General features: G+C 39.3%; 1 protein-coding gene across 5 annotated transcripts in view; it reads right to left on the bottom strand.

The window, feature by feature from the left end:
- Positions 1 to 18691, bottom strand: part of LOC133646494 (TOG array regulator of axonemal microtubules protein 1-like) — a 30905-nt gene extending 12214 nt beyond the window's left edge. Inside the window, exons 1-15 of one of the 5 annotated variants that reach the window (XM_062041914.1) lie at positions 18390 to 18690; positions 17703 to 17844; positions 16108 to 17265; positions 11493 to 11559; positions 11019 to 11147; positions 8173 to 8430; positions 7811 to 8088; positions 7465 to 7688; positions 5844 to 5944; positions 5601 to 5765; positions 5466 to 5531; positions 5159 to 5298; positions 4970 to 5066; positions 4512 to 4748; positions 23 to 146 (exon numbers count right to left, since the gene is read on the bottom strand). In XM_062041914.1, the coding sequence (XP_061897898.1) occupies positions 23 to 146; positions 4512 to 4748; positions 4970 to 5066; positions 5159 to 5298; positions 5466 to 5531; positions 5601 to 5765; positions 5844 to 5944; positions 7465 to 7688; positions 7811 to 8088; positions 8173 to 8430; positions 11019 to 11147; positions 11493 to 11559; positions 16108 to 17139 (2918 nt within the window). In that variant the 5' untranslated portion in view covers positions 17140 to 17265; positions 17703 to 17844; positions 18390 to 18690. Of the gene's footprint in view, positions 1 to 22; positions 147 to 4511; positions 4749 to 4969; positions 5067 to 5158; positions 5299 to 5465; positions 5532 to 5600; positions 5766 to 5843; positions 5945 to 7464; positions 7689 to 7810; positions 8089 to 8172; positions 8431 to 11018; positions 11148 to 11492; positions 11560 to 16107; positions 17266 to 17702; positions 17845 to 18389 lie in introns of all 5 variants that reach the window. The other 4 variants (XM_062041916.1, XM_062041913.1, XM_062041915.1 and 1 more) reach the window with 4 other exon arrangements.
- Positions 18692 to 18785: the final 94 nt, after the last annotated feature.

Here is an 18785-nt window from a genome sequence, read left to right as displayed (position 1 = left end):
GTCTAAAGTGAGTATTTCTCACCAGCACTCTGAGCTCAGCCGGTCCAAGCTCTGCACCAGTGCTTGATCAGGTTTGGAAGAAAGACACAATTCTGGAGGCTGAGAGGAGTTTTTCTTGTGGCCCACAGCAACAGAGGAAAGATCCTCTAAGAAGACCGAAAACGATACAAGACAAGTGCAACTCATTCAGTCTTCTATTCCAACCCAATCAAGCTCACAACAAAGAGTGCATGCATAGGGTTGGGTTGGTGATGCGGTAGTACTGTCATGAAACAGTAATACTTGTGTCCGCCCACTCAATAATTCTATTGCTATTGCTATATTCATCTTGTTTTTGGACCATATATATATATATATATATATATATATATATATATATATATATATATATATATATATATATATATATATATATATATATATATATATATATATATATATATATATATATATATATATAAATCAATCAATCAATGCTTATTTATATAGCCCTAAATCACAAGTGTCTCAAAGGGCTGCACAAGCCACGACATCCTCGGTACAAAGCCCACATACAAACCCCGTTTCCATATGAGTTGGGAAATTGTGTTAGATGTAAATATAAACGGAATACAATGATTTGCAAATCATTTTCAACCCATATTCAGTTGAATATGCTACAAAAACAACATATTTGATGTTCAAACTTCATTTTTTTTTTTTGCAAATAATCATTAACTTTAGAATTTGATGCCAGCAACACGTGACAAAGAAGTTGGGAAAGGTGGCAATAAATACTAATAAAGTTGAGGAATGCTCATCAAACACTTATTTGGAACATCCCACAGGTGAACAGGCAAATTGGGAACAGGTGGGTGCCATGATTGGGTATAAAAGTAGATTCCATGAAATGCTCAGTCATTCACAAACAAGGATGGGGCGAGGGTCACCACTTTGTCAACAAATGCGTGAGCAAATTGTTGAACAGTTTAAGAAAAACCTTTCTCAACCAGCTATTGCAAGGAATTTAGGGATTTCACTATCTACGGTCCGTAATATCATCAAAGGGTTCAGAGAATCTGGAGAAATCACTGCACGTAAGCAGCTAAGCCCGTGACCTTCGATCCCTCAGGCTGTACTGCATCAACAAGCGACATCAGTGTGTAAGGGATATCACCACATGGGCTCAGGAACACTTCAGAAACCCACTGTCAGTAACTACAGTTGGTCGCTACATCTGTAAGTGCAAGTTAAAACTCTCCTATACAAGGCGAAAACCGTTTATCAACAACACCCAGAAACGCAGTCGGCTTCGCTGGGCCTGAGCTCATCTAAGATGGACTGATACAAAGTGGAAAAGTGTTCTGTGGTCTGATGAGTCCACATTTCAAATTGTTTTTGGAAACCGTGTACGTCGTGTCCTCCGGACCAAAGAGGAAAAGAACCATCCGGATTGTTATAGGCGCAAAGTTGAAAAGCCAGCATCTGTGATGGTATGAGGGTGTATTAGTGCCCAAGACATGGGTAACTTACACATCTGTGAAGGCACCATTAATGGTGAAAGGTACATAGAGGTTTTGGAGAAACATATGTTGCCATCCAAGCAACGTTACCATGGACGCCCCTGCTTATTTCAGCAAGACAATGCCAAGCCACGTGTTACATCAACGTGGCTTCATAGTAAAAGAGTGCGGGTACTAGACTGGCCTGCCTGTAGTCCAGACCAGTCTCCCATTGAAAATGTGTGGCGCATTATGAAGCCTAAAATACCACAACGGAGACCCCCGGACTGTTGAACAACTTAAGCTGTACATCAAGCAAGAATGGGAAAAAAATTCCACCTGAGAAGCTTAAAAAATGTGTCTCCTCAGTTCCCAAACATTTACTGAGTGTTGTTAAAAGGAAAGGCCATGTAACAGAGTGGTGAACATGCCCTTTCCCAACTACTTTGGCACGTGTTGCAGCCTTGAAATTCTAAGTTAATTATTATTTGCAAAAAAAAAAACAAGTTTATGAGTTTGAACATCAAATATCTTGTCTTTGTAGTGCATTCAATTGAATATGGGTTGAAAAGGATTTGCAAATCATTGTATTCAGTTTATATTTACATCTAACACAGTTTATATTTACATCTAACACAATTTCCCAACTCATATGGAAATGGAGTTTGTGTATATATATATATAAGGGATGTCACGGTATGACAATTTCTTATCACGGTTATTGTGACCAAAATTATCACCGTTATTACTATCGCAATATTTTTAAATGTGCTGAATATTTTCAAAAAGTACTTCTTTTAACCAAGTTTTATAGAAAAAAACACAAACAACACATTCAAAATGATTTCCTTTGAAGAAGAACCATTACTATAGATAAGAACACTGTATTTGGACCTCAAGTAGAAATTTAATGTGCATATGGAAATAACACAAGCATTATAAACAAAGTAATATGGCAGAACAAAATAACATAATTAAGTAAAAATAAATGTGGAAATTGTACAAGATAGCACCTTGTGGACATAACAGATAAACAAATAAAAACAAATGTAAGATGGCACCTAATGGCCATAAGACGTAACTGCACTTTTTGCCCATATAAATAAAAATACTGTTCATATATGAGATCTAGTCTTACACATAGGGCTGCACGATTATGGCCAAATGAATAATTAAGATTATTTTTTATCAATAGTAAAATCCCGATTATTAATCAGGATGATTTATTATGTTAGGTAAAACAGTGTTGGGTTGGGATGTGAATGTAATGTCGAATAAAACTATAAACGTTATCCATATTTGTCTTTATGTTCATTAAAAATATCAACAGGTCAGCCTTTTCACATTACATGATGCCTTTACCTCTATTTTTACATTTTAAAAGAGAGAAGTATTTTTTTAAGTTATGTACATTTACATGTACATATAAATGCTGTATTGGGACAGATCCATTAAGAGTTTGAGCAGAAATATGTCATATAGGAATTAACTATACACCATAAAACATTAACAAAGTGCTATGCCACATAGATGTTTTTTTAAAGTAACTTTGTGAAATGAACAAATCCACAACATGTAAAAACACGGTGTATACTTTTTGATATCAATATAAAACACAAGGCAGTTTGGCAAATGAAGATAAAGTCAAATAAACAAGCTTTGTTCTTCTCTAACAACACCTCAAAGTGGTTCAGTCCAACAGTTTAGCCAACAAAAATAAACAGGAGTGATACCTCTCGCATGAAATACACAATCTTCAAAGTCTGTGTTCAATTAGAAGAGATGACAAAACATTTTAGCTAGTATTGATGTTATTGGAACACTGAAAAAGTCATCAGCTAAATAAAGGACCAGTGACCATTCCAGTAAACAAACGGCAAGACCTTTTAAACAAGTTGTGGCAACGTTCCCGACACATCGCCTGCTGCATGTTTCCGCACGTCATTAACTCTTGGTCACAGCAGGACGCTGTGTTTGGAAAATGAAAGCAACATCTCCTCCACGGTATACTTTTAGCGTGGGACAAATACGTCTGTCTTGTCCACACCTGTAGTCATCTAATAGCAGAAGTACGCTCTTGAACACACGCCGGGACTCCAGGGAAATTAAGCAAGGGGAAAGGAAGTTAAACGAAGGGCTTGGCTCCTTTTAGGCCATGTACACACGAACACGGAGAGTTTCAAAAACGCATATCTGGGGTTAAAATGATCTCCATCCAAACAAAGTGTAGTTTCAAAATTGTCTGTCTAAACACAAAGCATACATCTGCTGTCATGCACATGTTGTCCAATCAGAAACCTGAAAAAGCAGCAACAGCTGATTTGGTGGCATTACACTTCTATAATGTTTATTTTGATATACTATTATCTTTACAACCAGCCTGCACGTACACAGAGCCCTGGGAACATTAAGTATCTTTTTTTCCAGAGTTGCACTGTGCTGCTGAAACCCAACACTCATAGAATTATAACATGTTTAGCAACATGGTGATGCCATGTTCAGCAACATGGTGATGTATTACATGTGCAGTGAAGTGTACAATATTTCTAAAATCAGCACACAGTAACGAGACAAGGATACCTTTTTGCATTTTTAAGTGCCTATATAAAGCGCACTGAAGTGCGTGTGCTGCTGCAAAACTCTTGTGAGTTATAAAGCATTTAATCATCGATATAGTACATGTGCAATGGAGTAGATATTGTCTTTAACATCAATACACACTACAAGGAGGATGCTACATCGTGTTTTTTTTTAGTTGCTCAGTCGCTTTTTACGCGTGTGCACGGTTGTGCGCGGCTCTATCTAAACAAATGGAAGAGACATAAGACGTAAGCTAACTTCACGATTTGGCATTAAATAAGGACTAAAAACATGGGATAATGTTGCATCTTTCTTATGACACAGAGCAAAAAGTCTTGCTTGTAAAAGTTGTCCCATCAGGTGGAGGTTCGACAGTTATATATGTATAACTATATATATATATATGATCTGGTGGCCTTTGAAACCAAATGTAGTTAATTTGCCACTAACCTGAGCTGTGGGACAGTGAAGGTCGCGTCCTGGTGAGGCTTGGTGCTCTCCTTACGCGGGACATGTTTTGGGGATTAGGAGGCACAGTGGGGGGGCTTGGTTGGTGGGGCGGAGTGAGGCACTTGATGGGGCTGTGGGGTCCAGGTGGACTGAGCGGGCTGGTGGGGCTAATGGGTGACCCATCTGAGGAAAGGTCTGCTGTACAGAACGTGATTGTGCTACCATTTAGATGGAGATCTACAACAGAGATGATGGTCAAAAAAACATTTACCATGCAAGTGTTTTGCATGGGAAAGGCAGCTTTATCGATTTTCTTTTCTTTTGTTGGAAAAATATAACTGATAGGATTTTTAGTCATGTTATTTCGATATTTAACAAAAAATACAGAAACAATTTTTAAAAAATCATTACAAATGTGAATCTATATGAATAAAATGTATTTTTGTAAGGTGACCTACGTTTAATCTTCGTACTCTCTTCAGTGGGTGAGTCAGAAAGCATTTGTCTGACACGGTGCCGGATCTTGTCCCTATGCCTGGAGCGTGTATTCGTCATCTATTCACACATTGGTGGGGTGAGGAAGACACATCAGGCTGTGACAAACACAGAAGGCCCACTGTGATTTAAAAAATAGGTGCAAACGTTACCTCATCAGGACTTGTGGTTCTGTGATCACCAGACAAAAGATGGAGGCATCCGAGGGGTTCAACAGAGGGTTTCGCCACCGTATCACCCTGCTCGAATGACAACCCTGGACGAGGTGAGGACACTTTAGCATCAAACATACCTAAGACACATGAGGAGGACATCTGCAGATAGGTTGTGGGACCAGTGAAGTAGACTATATGATGCGGAAGTTAGAGATGGTCAAGGTTTAACATTGTATTTGTAGCTCAAACAGTGCTTTTCAGTCTGCTGAGCAAATAAAACGCAATTTAACAACTGTTGGCCCACCTCTTCCAATGACTCCTTCAGACACGTCTTTTGCAAGTGAATTCCTTCTTCCGTTGATGCGAGATTCTGAAACGAATACAAATAACTTTCAATGCAACCCATAAACCTGTTATTTTATTTCCCATGTTGACTTACCGTTACTTGACTTTAGAGTTCTCTGTGATTCACTTAATGCTGGTTTGATCAAGGGGGGTGAGGGTACTGTTGTGTCCTCATTGCTTCTAAAAGTTCCATTGGAGTAGCTGACTCTCTGCCCAACAACACCCACCTGGGATGACAGTTCATTTCTCTGACATAATCCTTGGTTGCGAAAGAGAAATAATAACGAAATTCAGAACACGCAAACAGGCTAAACCATTATTATATTTAATACTGTACCTGAAAGGCTGCTTAAGTCCATGGACACAGACGACTTCAATTTTGCAGAAGGCACTCTTGCCATACGAGGTTTCACTCCTGAGGAGGTCATGCTTCCAGGACTATTGACAGGTGGAGAATAAATAATCTTGCACCCTTTATAACTGGCTGAATTATATTAAATATAACTATCGGTATGGAGGCGTGTGTATTGTTCAAGCATGAATAAAGACACTGATACAGAAAGTACTCCTGCCTCTCATAGATAAGTCCTAGTCCAAGCTCACTTAAACCATAACCACAACCAAGCTCAGGGTTTCCCTTGCAATAGTTAGGCCATAAGCCAACATCTTAATAATCAAATGCTTGGTGCATTTGATACAGAGCAGACAAGGCCGGTAGGCAAACAGACTCAACATTATAACCAGCTGAAAGAAAAACAAAAACAAAAGAGTGTTCCTTTAAACCCCATAATGCCCTAACACTTGACTATTTCACTTCATCTAAATAGCAGTGAGACCCACTGAATGGCATTACATTAGCTAAAAGGGAATACAAAAATGTTATTGGTCCAAAATCTCCATTGCTTCAATTCTATTGAAGGGGCGTAATGATGATTTTTGTCTTTTCTGACTTATACATTTTGTTACAATGTTAGATACTTGTTTTAAACAATGTCAAAGCGTCAAATCATAGGGTTCATGAATTTGTGTGAACGTGCATACGGTTTTGGATGCCTCTATTAGCGGGGATTTGCAGTCTGGCTACGTTGTGATGTCACAGAGAGGTGGACATACTTATTTGTACATTAAGTCGAGCTCCTCCCCCTCTGCTTTAGACCATGAGGAAACAGAAAAAAGGTAGGATAAAGTATTATTTTAATCTAATCGTGGGATGTGCATAATAACACTGACATGTGTGACATGCAGTGACATTAATGCTGCTAAAAGCCGCTGTTTTTTATGCAGGTCTAAATCGACTGGAGAGTGTGCAAGTGTACATAATGCTGTGACCAGGAGAATACTAGGTGACCTGGTGAATCCTGATAGTGTTTATGAAATGTATTTTTGACTGTGTTTGGAAAAGAAATACCAGTGACAACTTCAAGATAAGTATTTGAACAGTATGCATTTTCAAAAGATAAATTATGATACTTTTGAGAGGGGGTGTGTGGTTTATTTTGCAATCTGAGAATACCTCCAGAAACAAACATCTTGCACACAGACAGGTTATAAAAATGACTCTGTAGCAACATTTACACCAAAGCATATCTCCAATACATTACATTGGTGTACAATCTGTGGTACACCAAAGAGTCACTTAAATAAAATAGTTTTGTTTTCCTATATTCAAACATAGTGTTACTGTTCAAACTGTGTGTAATGTTACGATGGCCCAAAATCTTAAAACCTCTGCCTTGTTTTAAATGAATACTTAGGCCTACTATGCTACTGTATTTTAATTTTGATCATTATGGTGGTACTTAGTGAGCCAAGTGTTTTCTGAGGTGGTACTTGGTAAAACAAATGTTTGATACCCACTGATCTAGACCATAAGAAAATGTTTATTGTTCAGTTTAAGTTTAAGGCACACTTAAGCACGTACCACAATGGCCGCATATTGAAAGTTGTGGTCCTATTACCTTGTTTTGATGCCAAAGACACTGGAACTGGTGAGACTCAAACTGGAAAGACCATTCTCGCTGGCTGAGCTGGTAAGCATGCGAGACGTGTGCACAACTGGGTCTTGACTCAGGTCTAACCTTACAGGATCCTGGCTTTCCTGGTCTGGGTCTGAACTGCTAAGGCTCACTTTGGCCCTCTTCTTAGCAGCACTGTTTCGCAGGGAACGCAGAGAGTTCAACATCTGTGAGCACACCAGATTGGCAAATAAAAGCAAGAGGAGGAATGTGTAAGATTACAAATCATATTTAATGTAATTAAATCTTTTATAATAAATATCAGTCAGACGAATGCATAAGAAATTACCTCCTGCATGTCCAAAGCATCTTCCTCTTGATTGTTTTGTGTTGTGTTAAAGCCAACAGGCTCCAGGAGATGGTCTCTCTCGAGTTGCTGATTTTGGGGGCTGTACCGTGCATTGGATCTCTGGTCATAAAAATGTGTCTGATCCGCTGAAGCAATGACTGGTGAAATGGGGAGTGCTGTCTTATTACTGTTCAGCGCCCGGCGGAATGACAAAGTTGAAGAAGAACTCTTTAGGGCGGCACGGATTGGCCTTGGAGAACATCTGATAGATTGGTCCCCTGGATTGGATGGGAGCAGAAAAAAAGATTATTACAAAATCATGACCAAGCTAATCTGTATTCTGCTGACAAGATGACCCCTGCCTTTTCCTGCTGTGTCCCTCCAGGGGCTGGTGTCTCGCTGCTGAGGGCTGCTCTCTCGCTTGTTGGGCCAGGTGTTGGACATAGAGAGTGACGAGTCGGCATGGCGACGGGAAAGTGTTGGAGTGAGCCTGCCTCCTGGGAGTGCAGCCAGAGGGTAGGAAGGCAGCAGGAAGGAACCTGAGATTGTGTGGTTTGAGGGGAGAGAAAGCGTGCGCTCAACACTGGGATTCCTTGAGAGCATGTGTCCTTTGGAAGACGCTGTAAGAAACGTTTCATACATTATCACGTCCAGAAATCAAGTGCGATCAAAACTGTATGATAAAATTGTATTACACCTAGTGGCTGTGGGGTGTTTACTTTACTGTAACTGCAGAGCGTACCAGTTTTTTTTGCAGAAATAAAATTATATATGAAGAGAGAATTTGCATTAAAAAAATTTAATTTAGAACATTTATCAGATCAACATTGTGTAAAAGGGGAAAATTGTTTTCACAAATTAACTCTTCATTTATTATGGGGAACACATAATATATATTTTGTATTGTATCTCACTGATGGATTGTGATGTATTGCTTTCTTTTTAAATCCTTTTAATGAACACTAATTGGGTTTTTTTGTCCTGCATGGAATAAAGCCAAATACTTGCTAACTTTCGTTCTGTTATGCTCATATCGGTGGACATCAAATTGTTTAATTCTTCCAATTTACATTTTTGAGAGTTTAGCACCTTTTCTATGGAATGCTATGCAAAATTAATAAGCACTTTTCTCTTTACAGCATTATAAATTGCAGTTTCATAGAAACCATGTGATGCTGCTCTATGCATGGTATGCATGCATGATCTTATAATAGTAATGGATTCGGTTTTATATACCGCTTTTCTTGACACCCAAAGCGCTTTACAGTGTAATCCATTACAACACCTAAAAAAATTAAGGAATCACACAGATTTGTAAGACGTTCATTTCGTTTAATTTTGTAAAAAAAGTACATAACAGACATGACACAAAACGTTAGTCATTTCAAATGGCAAATACCTGGCTTTAAGAAACACTACATTTTAGATTAAACAGAGTTAAAAAAATATGGAATACCTCAATTCTGAGAAAAATATTAGGGAATCATGAAAAACAAACAATTACAACAGCTTGCAGTTTCTAAGGGATGGGCATGGGCTTAAACCAGAGACAAACAGTAATTACAGTACTCATCAATCTTGCGCCAATTTTCTCTGGTTGCTGTTGACAGATCAGCTTTACAGGATGTAATATTTTCATCATAGACCATTTTTTTTCCCAATTTCCACCACAGATTTTCAATTGAATTTGGATCCAGACTATTTGCAGACCATGACTTTGACCATATGTATCTTTTTTTACAAGGACAGTCTTGTTTTTGCTATATAGCAAGATGCATTATAATTTCGAAAAAATTATGGCATTATCCCAAACATCATTTTGATTCATGGAATACATGAAGTGTCCAAAATATCAATGTAAACTTGTGCATTTATTGAAGAAGTAATGCCAGCCATCTCTCACCTTGCCCAATGCAGATTCACAACTCATCACTGAATATGACATTCATCCAGTGATCCATAATCTACAATTGTTTCCTTAGCCCATTGGTACGTCGTTTGTTATTCTATAGATGTTACTGACAACTTTCGTTTAGTTTTTCTGTATTTAAATCCTATTTTTTTTCATACAATTTCTTACATATCGGTCACAGACTGTGACTCTCGTTTCAGCCTATTTGTTCTTTTGTTCAATTTCTGACATATTGCTTTAAGTTTTCTTTTTTGACGCTTTGATGTTTTCGTTGGTCTACCAGTATGCTTGCCTTTTAGAATAGAATAGAATAGAAAGTACTTTAGCAACTTTCCCATGTGGTTTGTACTTGGTCCTGATTTTAGACACAGCTAAATGTGAACAATCAACATCTGTTGTAAGATTGTGTGATGATATACCTTCTTGAAGAAGTTTAATAATCCTCTTCTTTGTTTCAAATTACATCTCTTGTGTTGAAGCCATAATTCATGTCATTTGCTCTCCAAGGTGTGCACGCTTCTCTTTAACTGCAGACTAATTAACATATTTAATGTGATGCAATTGTTAGCTTTGAAAATAAAAATGTATAAGCTGATATTATTTCCCCCCCCAGAATTTAGTGATTGCATAATTTATAACCCTGTTTGATCTAAAAATTAAACTGATTACAACAATTTATATTCTGGACTTATTTTAGTGTTTCTTAAAGCCAGAAAGTTGCCATTAGAAATGACTATAGTTTTGTATCTGTTATCTGCTCTTTTTCTACAAAATTAAACAACTTAATGAACATCTTCAAAGTCTGGTGATTCCATATAATTGCCGGGCGTTGTATTTATTCCCTCCACATTTGCACACAGATGGTGGTAAGCTGCATCTGTAGCCCTACGGAAACATATTTGCCGATTTGTGCCAACAGCATCTCCTACCACCACCAAACATTCAGTGAAGTGCCTTGCCTAAGAACACAATGACAGTGTCTAAAATGGCGGACGCTGGATTTGTACCAGGAACCCTTGTTTTTCTGCATGACCGCTCCACCATTTAAGCCATGCTGCCCTTATGGTAAGGACATGTACTGTGACAACTGCTGGTATCTGATGTCATAGTAAATATAATTAAAACTAGCTCATGACACCATTTGTTATTATGAGAAGTAACATTTATTTACTCGGGTGGACAAAGAAGCCAACAATTAATTGTGGCACTGTGCCATATGGTTATTATTAATCCTCTCCAGTTATGTTGACTACAATGAAATTCAGAATTATTTGTTTTGATACAATGATTCCTTACCGCTATCAGTCTCTGTGAAGTTTGTGGTTTCAAAGATGTCGGGGTCTAAGTTGAGGCTTCCGCTTCTTCTCAGCCGGGCAGGAGACAGCCTTCTCCTAGAGGCTTGGGGTGTCTGTGGTTCTGCAGAACCTTAGACAAAGTAATTTCTTTCAATTTCATTTTGCAACTAACATTGTGGCAGTTCCAAACCTGTCAACCATATTTAACTGTAGTAGAGTCAATTCAAATAATTGTTTTCATCACGGAATACTTGCTCCGGGCAAGCTTGTCTGGTATGATGTTATCTTCCAAGTTGACTTACAGCCACACACATCTCACGGCTTTCTGTAACACGTGGCCTTGTGACTTCTTTGACTCAGCATGCTAATCCAATTCAAAGCGGCTCTAATGTGTGCCAGCTGAAGTTGACCATGACAACAGCACTTGTCACCACAGATTAATGTGAGCATTAGAGAAGTATACATTGGGACTTACTAAAAGTGGGGATGTAGGTCTCTGGGCTCAGTTTCCTGGATAGCGGAATAACATCTCCGATGGTTACCTGGGGAAAGACAAGTGCAATTCCATACACAGGCCCAAACAATAGGATGCAGCAGATATTTTGCCTTTAAGTTTATCTTTCATTGCTGCCACTGCTTACATGTCACCTCTTCTCGGTTCTGTTCCTATGTCACAGTGAAATCTGTAAAACTGTGGTTTAAAGAGAACTAAAGCACAGAAACAATACTGTTTTTTTTGCCTTTTTATCTCATTTATTATGAGAATCTGACTGAATTCCAATTAGGGAGGGCACTATACGCCTGCTTGATAACACTCTAGCGTTCGATGAGCATGCAGTTAACACTAGAACTGTAAATAAACCATGTTTTGCAAGTCTAACCTTGTGATATTACCAATTATATCTGCCACACACACATGCATACCCATAAGAGGTGCTCTAATAGGGTTGCTGGGAAACACATTCTGCTGTAAACAGAAGGTTTTGAAATGAAAGCCTCTATACTGGGCAACAGTTCCCAGAACAGAATACAGCATAGTCAATTATCACCTGAAAGAAAAACATCACAATTCATAAATGTTATTATAATGTGTCTCATACTGTAGCATTGTTTTTTGTGTTATGCATTGCATTGTGATAAAAAGTGCCGGAAAATGAATCCCCACAAGAGTATCTTCCACAAATAGTATCACCGATTGGTGATGTGAGATTCTATTGTCATTTGTCTTCTCGTTAGTCATTCGAGTCTCTTGATCTTATCCTTCCTTTTGTACAGCTTATCATGTTCATGCACTTGGGTCTATCCCAGAGGCGGGATACACCCTGGACTACTCACCAATCAATCCCTTTTTCCACATTTGGCTATGTCACACCCTTATTTCAAGACAAAATAAATATTTCCCACTCTCGAAATTCTACATAAATAATGGCCTTTTATTTATTTATTTATTTTTTTTAACCAAAAAACATTAACATAAGTTTTCACAATCTTTGCTCAATACTTTGTTGATGCACTTTTGGCAGAAACTCCAGCCTCAAATCTTTTTGAATATGTTGCCACAAGCTTGGTCAGTTATACCCATTCCCTCTTTGCAGCTTAAGCTCCACTAGATTGGATGGGGAGCATCAGCCCTTTTCAGGTACCTTCAGAAATGTTCAAACAGTTTCAGGTCTGGGGTCTGGCTAGACCACTCAAGAACAATCACAGAACTGTCTTAAAACCTATCTTTTGACATCTTGACTGAGTGATGAAAAATGAACCCTTGTCACTGTCTGACGTCAAGATCACTCTGGATCAAATTTTCATCCACTAGCGCAATCATCTTTTTCTTCTATCCTGTTGTTGAAAAACATCCCCACAGCCCAATGCTGCCACCAGTGACCAACATGCTGGACTGTAGGGATGAGCAGTGATGAACCTTGCTTGGTTTCTAAAGATTTTAAAACTTCTTTCTCATAAGACCTTATTATTTTGTTTTTCGTGGTCTGAGGGCCCTGAGGGGGCCTTTTGGCAAACTTCAGGTAGAATGCAATGTACCTTTAAGGAGGGGTTTCCGTATGGCCATTCTAACATGTAGGCCTGATTAACAGATTGCTGCAGAGATGTTTATTTTCTTTTTTTATTTAGTACGTTTAAAACAATTTTTTTTAATGTGTTGTATGGAGTGTTGTGTAGAATTTTAAGAAAAAAAAAAAAAAAAAAAGTTTTGTAATATGTAACATAACAAAATGTGGGGTACTGTGAAGATTAATAGACAAACGACTCGGTTTGCTACCGAGCAAACCTATGACTAACAAAATCTGATGCTCTGTTTTGTGAGAATAAGTGCATTCAAAACGTAATTTAATGAATGACAAGGCACTTTATATGAAACTTTACCGCAAACATATTTCTAGCCCCCTTCCTGCTCCTTTACTGATAATAATGTACAATAATGGCAAATTTCCCAACAGATGTGCATTGGCGCGCAAGCGTCAGTGCTGGGCTAGTAAACCCTTGTACAAGGATCGCATCTCGAAAATATGCCAATTTATGTTTTAATGATGGTAAATGTGTTTTTTTGCACAAAATAAACTTAAATGTTAAACAATTTATTTCCCACCAATTCATTTTAGTACAAAACATGCGTCAAATTAAATTCAAGTTTGATATTTAAAAAAATTATAACAATTGTTTCACATTAAAGAAAACTGCAAAACAAATCGTTATAGGGGGCCCCTCAAAGTAAAATTCTGCTCAGTGACCCAATTTAGCCAGGAGTGGTCCTACCTAAGCCAACAGCAGGCTCAATTCCAACTACGCATCTATGTGACGTCCCTCTCTGTTCTCACAGAACCAACACCACATTACTTCCTCATTCTCCACCAATCGACATTAAGGAAAACATAAACACCAGGAAGTCCTGACAATACTTGCATGTTGCATTGAGCTAGTTAGCCTTTCGCCAATTATTAGCATGAGTCAAAACAGCCTAATGCAAGTGAATGGCCTGAATTTCATAAAACCCTTTTCTACAAACTGTTTTATCTTTAACCGTGTGTGTTTTACTTGTGAAGTCAAGTGAATTATATTTATAAAGCGCTTTTCTCTAGTGACTCAAAGCGCTTTTACATAGTGAAACCCAATATCTAAGTTACATTCAAACCAGTGTGGGTGGCACTGGGAGCAGGTGGGTAAAGCGTCTTGCCCAAGGACACAACGGCAGTGACTAGGATGGCGGAAGCGGGGATCGAACCTGCAACCCTCAAGTTGCTGGCACGGCCGCTCTACCAACTGAGCTATACCGCCCCTTACTACATGTCTTATCCGTGTAGTCTTAGCCTTAGTAGTGTTTTTGTATTGTATCATAATAGTATTGTATTGTATTGTCTTAAAGGGGACCTATTATGTAAAACCAACTTTTCTTTCCTATCGGTACTGGTTTTGTGTACCGGTACTTGAGATCTGCATAAGTCCCAAAAATTTTAAATCAAACCATGAAGGCATGGCGGAGATATTTATAAAACCATTTTGCCTTCCTTCATATGTCCTCCAAACGAATTTGCCAACTTTGTGACGTTTTTCCCAAGTGTGATGTCAGCGGATAGCTACATACAGTATATGGTAGAGGTTTACCAGAATGGCTTTGGACAAGTCTGCCTTCGTAGTCCGACGGCCGACGTTGTAGTCAATAAGTTCCTTCTTTTTCTTGAGACTTTTGTTGTGGGGCTGACTGGCTTGTACATGCACATGCATCCTCCGCTGTTTCCATTTCTAATACAAAGTAGGGTATAGATCGAACTTATATCGGTCAGGAGACTCCGTATGGAAGCGCGAAAAACGACAACTTGGCTTGCAGGGAGAAGACGCAGTCGAAGTTGAGGCACGTAAATAAAACCTCCCACAAAACTGCTGCATTCTAAAGAGATGGTCAGAAAGCAGCTTAAAGACGGTCTGTAAAATATAATATTTGCAAAATTTTGACCAAAGAACCACCATTACATTTTATGTAGACCAAGTGTTTTAAATGTAGACAACAAATATATAGTATGATCCTTTTAAAGCAGTGGTCCCCAACCTTTAATTAACGCTTGAAAATTTGCAGCACGCACCGGGGGACAAATAAAAAATTACAATCATGTGTGCTTACGGTCTGTATCCCTGCAGACTGTAAGACTGTATTGATCTATATTGATATATAATGTAGGAACCAGAAATATTAATAACAGAAAGAAACAACCCTTTTGTGCGAATGAGTGTGGGGGAGGGAGGTTTTTTGGGTTGGTGCACTAATTGTAAGTGTGTCTTGTGTTTTTTTTATGTTGATTTAATAAAAAAATGTTTTTTATTTTATTTCTTGTGCCGCCCGGTACCAATCGATCCACGGACCGGTACCTGTGGTTGGGGACCACTGCTTTAAAGCACAGATCATGAGTGGCAACAATTGTTTGTTAAGTATTTAAAACAATGACAATGATGCTTTCTATTATATCAACACCAACTCCAAGATTATGGCAGGCCATTTGTAGTCAATTTAGGGTTCACAAAAGATAAAATTAAATTATTGTCCATTATGTTTGCTTAAAAACATTGCTATACGGTTAATATACAGGGTGTCCCAAAAATTTTGACATTTAACAGACCAATAATTAGGGCAAATCTTGTTCAAATAAGCTAACATTTTCACAAAATGCATAGAAACATATCAAAATTTGGTCTACGTCCCCCCTCTTCCTACTAGCATTGATGAACTCAAGCAGAGAATCACTTCCGCACTTAATAATGTTACCACAGTCATGCTACAGCGTGTTTGGCAAGAGTTTAATTACCGACTTGACATGTGCCGTGTTCCAGGTGGTGCACATGTTGAATTTATGATGTTTAACAACTAAACTGTTCAATTTCACTGAGCTAGACTTAGCACTATTCAGGATAATTGCTTTTAAAATTATGTCAATTTTTTGGGACACTAGAACTGATGGATTATATTTGTATTTAATGATAAACAATCATTTTGCATGTGACAAATACAAAGTTGATGAAAGCCCTCAACCTGACTAAAACATTCAGACTCTCACCGACTAACAAAACAGTAGTAGGTTTGAACTCACCTGCTCCAAGCACTTTCCACTGGGGGAGCTGCAGTGATGATTATTTTCAGTAGATGTAAAGCTCAACCTTTCCCAGGGTAGTTTGTTCTTCCCTTTACCTGCGCTGACAATCCTCCGTTGAGACGGAAGCTCATCAGTGAGGCAGCCTAAGCTGCCATAGCCATGCAGTTGATCACAGTCCAGCTCAGTTCTCTGACTCCTTGCGCTACTCAGACGTCCTCCATTCATCACCCAGTCCAGATCAGCTCCAGAAGTAGCCTGTGGCGAGCAGCGCAAGCCTGATTTAGGTACCACCAGACCGTACTCCACTACCCCCTCTGGTGAAAGTTTAGGGAGGACACGCCTTGCTCGTCTGGCCTGTACAGCTGCCATAAGACCCTCAGCTTCCTCATTCAGCTCAACCATGTCTACCGCTTTTGTGAGAGGCTGTTTTTTCCCAGCGTCCAGGCAGGAGTCAAAAACAGCAAACAACTCAAGGGCGGCGTGGCGGACCTTTTTCTTGCTGTCTGCCAAGTATGGTGCAACTTCAAAACAAAGATTTGGGATGTTGAACTCTTTCCTTGGATGAGTCAGCATTGCTGCAATAATAATGTTCAGAACATCCTCCCGGACCCTGGAATTTTTGTGTTTCAAGTTGCCAATGACAAGATCTAAAACTTGTTGCGGGGCAACAGTTTTCATCATCTGTTGAAATATGTTCATGTATTCATTCCTGGCGATGGTGCAAGTGTCACCTAGAGCCTTAAGGGCCACCAAGACTATCTGTTTGACATATTTGTCAATGCTTGTGTCTAATCTCCGAATGAGTAAATTTAAAACTTGTAAGGTGCCATACAATACTTTAAAATTACTATCATCCAAAAGTCTAGAGAGAAAATTTATGAACTCTTCAATGCTGTCAGAAGAGACCAGTTTCAGGTTTACTTCCGACAGGATTTGTTTCAGCTCTTCCACGCCATTTGTGCGATTCTGGTAATTATTTGGGTCCAGAAGCTGCTGGTACAACTCCTGGGAGATTATGCCAAGAATCATGATTGACGATGTAGCAAATGTGGTCAAACATGAGAGGAATCAGGGGAAATCTTGTGAGGATGAATACATTCCTCTTCTCTCCTTCTGGCGTTCATCCTGAGTCGTTGATGATCGGAAGCCACTCAACTGTGAAGGCAACACAGAAAATGAAAAAGGATTGGATTTGCTTTGCCAAACTCCATTTGTTTTCACAGACTAACAATTAGGTAGCTTAATACATGGCGGCCACTTTGGTATGGTCTGATTTGTGTTTCCACTTGTGCTTTTGGCAGCAGATAAAATAATGCCCTTGGTTTATCAAAAAATAAAGTTGTGTCTCCATTAGACGTGTGTGTGACGAGTACATTATCAGACTACCTCACGCATCTAAAACAACATGTCTTCCAGGTCACATAGGGTCCAGTTTTCATTAGCTAATGATACAAAGACGTCAAAAAGATGTGCTTGCAAACAGACAACGTTTCTAATGACTTTACCAATCTCTAATGAGCAAAACCACTCATTGGTTAAAACATGTCAGGTTGGTTAGTATACCTTTACTGTGTTTACACTTTTGGGCTTACATTTAACAGCTTTTCTGTTGGGTGTTTTCCAGTACAGTCACATTTGATCACATCATATCCGTTGTTTTGGTCCGTTGGCGTGTCCACATTCACACTTGCCTCCCTCAGGACTACAGTCCACTCGCAGGTGGACCGAGGCCGCCTGCCAAAACGACACTTTAGTCCAGTCCTTTTGGACTAGCACACTTACCAAAAATCAACTGGACCTAAAATCAGAAGAATGCACCCGAATAGTGTTTTGTACCAAAGAGTAGATTATAGATCCCAAAAAAATCAAGACAACACTGGCATTGATGCAAACATGTTGCAGCACTGATTCATGTATGCATTGTACAAAACACAGTAACTTGGACATCCAACCACCTGTGGCTTTTTGCCTCTCTGCACATGGTTACAATAACATCTGCTGATGTGCATGACTCCCTTCTAGTGTAACATGTCAGAGTATTAAGTAACAGAAATGTAGACTGCAGCCTTGGGCTATTAAACCACGATCGTGGCTTCAGCGGGTTAACGAACCGAACCCTGACTGTACACGCCACCGTAAAGAAGCAAACATACGATCGATACATTGAGGGCGTGCAAGTGATAGTTACATCCAGTGGCCGGCGCTAAGCTAGCTCGCTACGTTAATTAACGCTGGCTGCCTGAAGCTAGCAAAGTTAGGACTAACAATAAAAAACAGACCTTGTATTTCCACCCGGTGACACTTCGACGACGTTCGTCGAGACCATTAAACGTCACGTATTCCATGTTCCCATGTCTACTTGTCCAGTGTGGAGCAGGCTAGCTGTTGTCCGAGCGTTAACATGTTGGTCGTGTTTAGACTGACGTGAGGAGTGTTGAATGTTTGGGAGCTACAGAGGTATTTGCACCGATGGGCGCCCACGCACACACGTACACACGTTCACGCACACGCACGCACACACACGCAGAGGGAAGCAAAATGGCGTCTCCAGGTCGCAAACGGAGCGCTTCCATGGTGACGAGCTGAGCTCGAACGTGCACGCGCCACACGGGTGCACGCGCACATACATTGGAAAGTGAATGACATTTAAAAGTATAAACACTATCAATTATATG

This window comes from Entelurus aequoreus, linkage group LG03 (assembly GCF_033978785.1).
Source record: "Entelurus aequoreus isolate RoL-2023_Sb linkage group LG03, RoL_Eaeq_v1.1, whole genome shotgun sequence".
NCBI lineage: Eukaryota > Metazoa > Chordata > Actinopteri > Syngnathiformes > Syngnathidae > Entelurus > Entelurus aequoreus.
The sequence above is the reverse complement of the archived record's forward strand: the minus strand, read 5'-3'. Positions and strand labels throughout refer to the sequence as shown.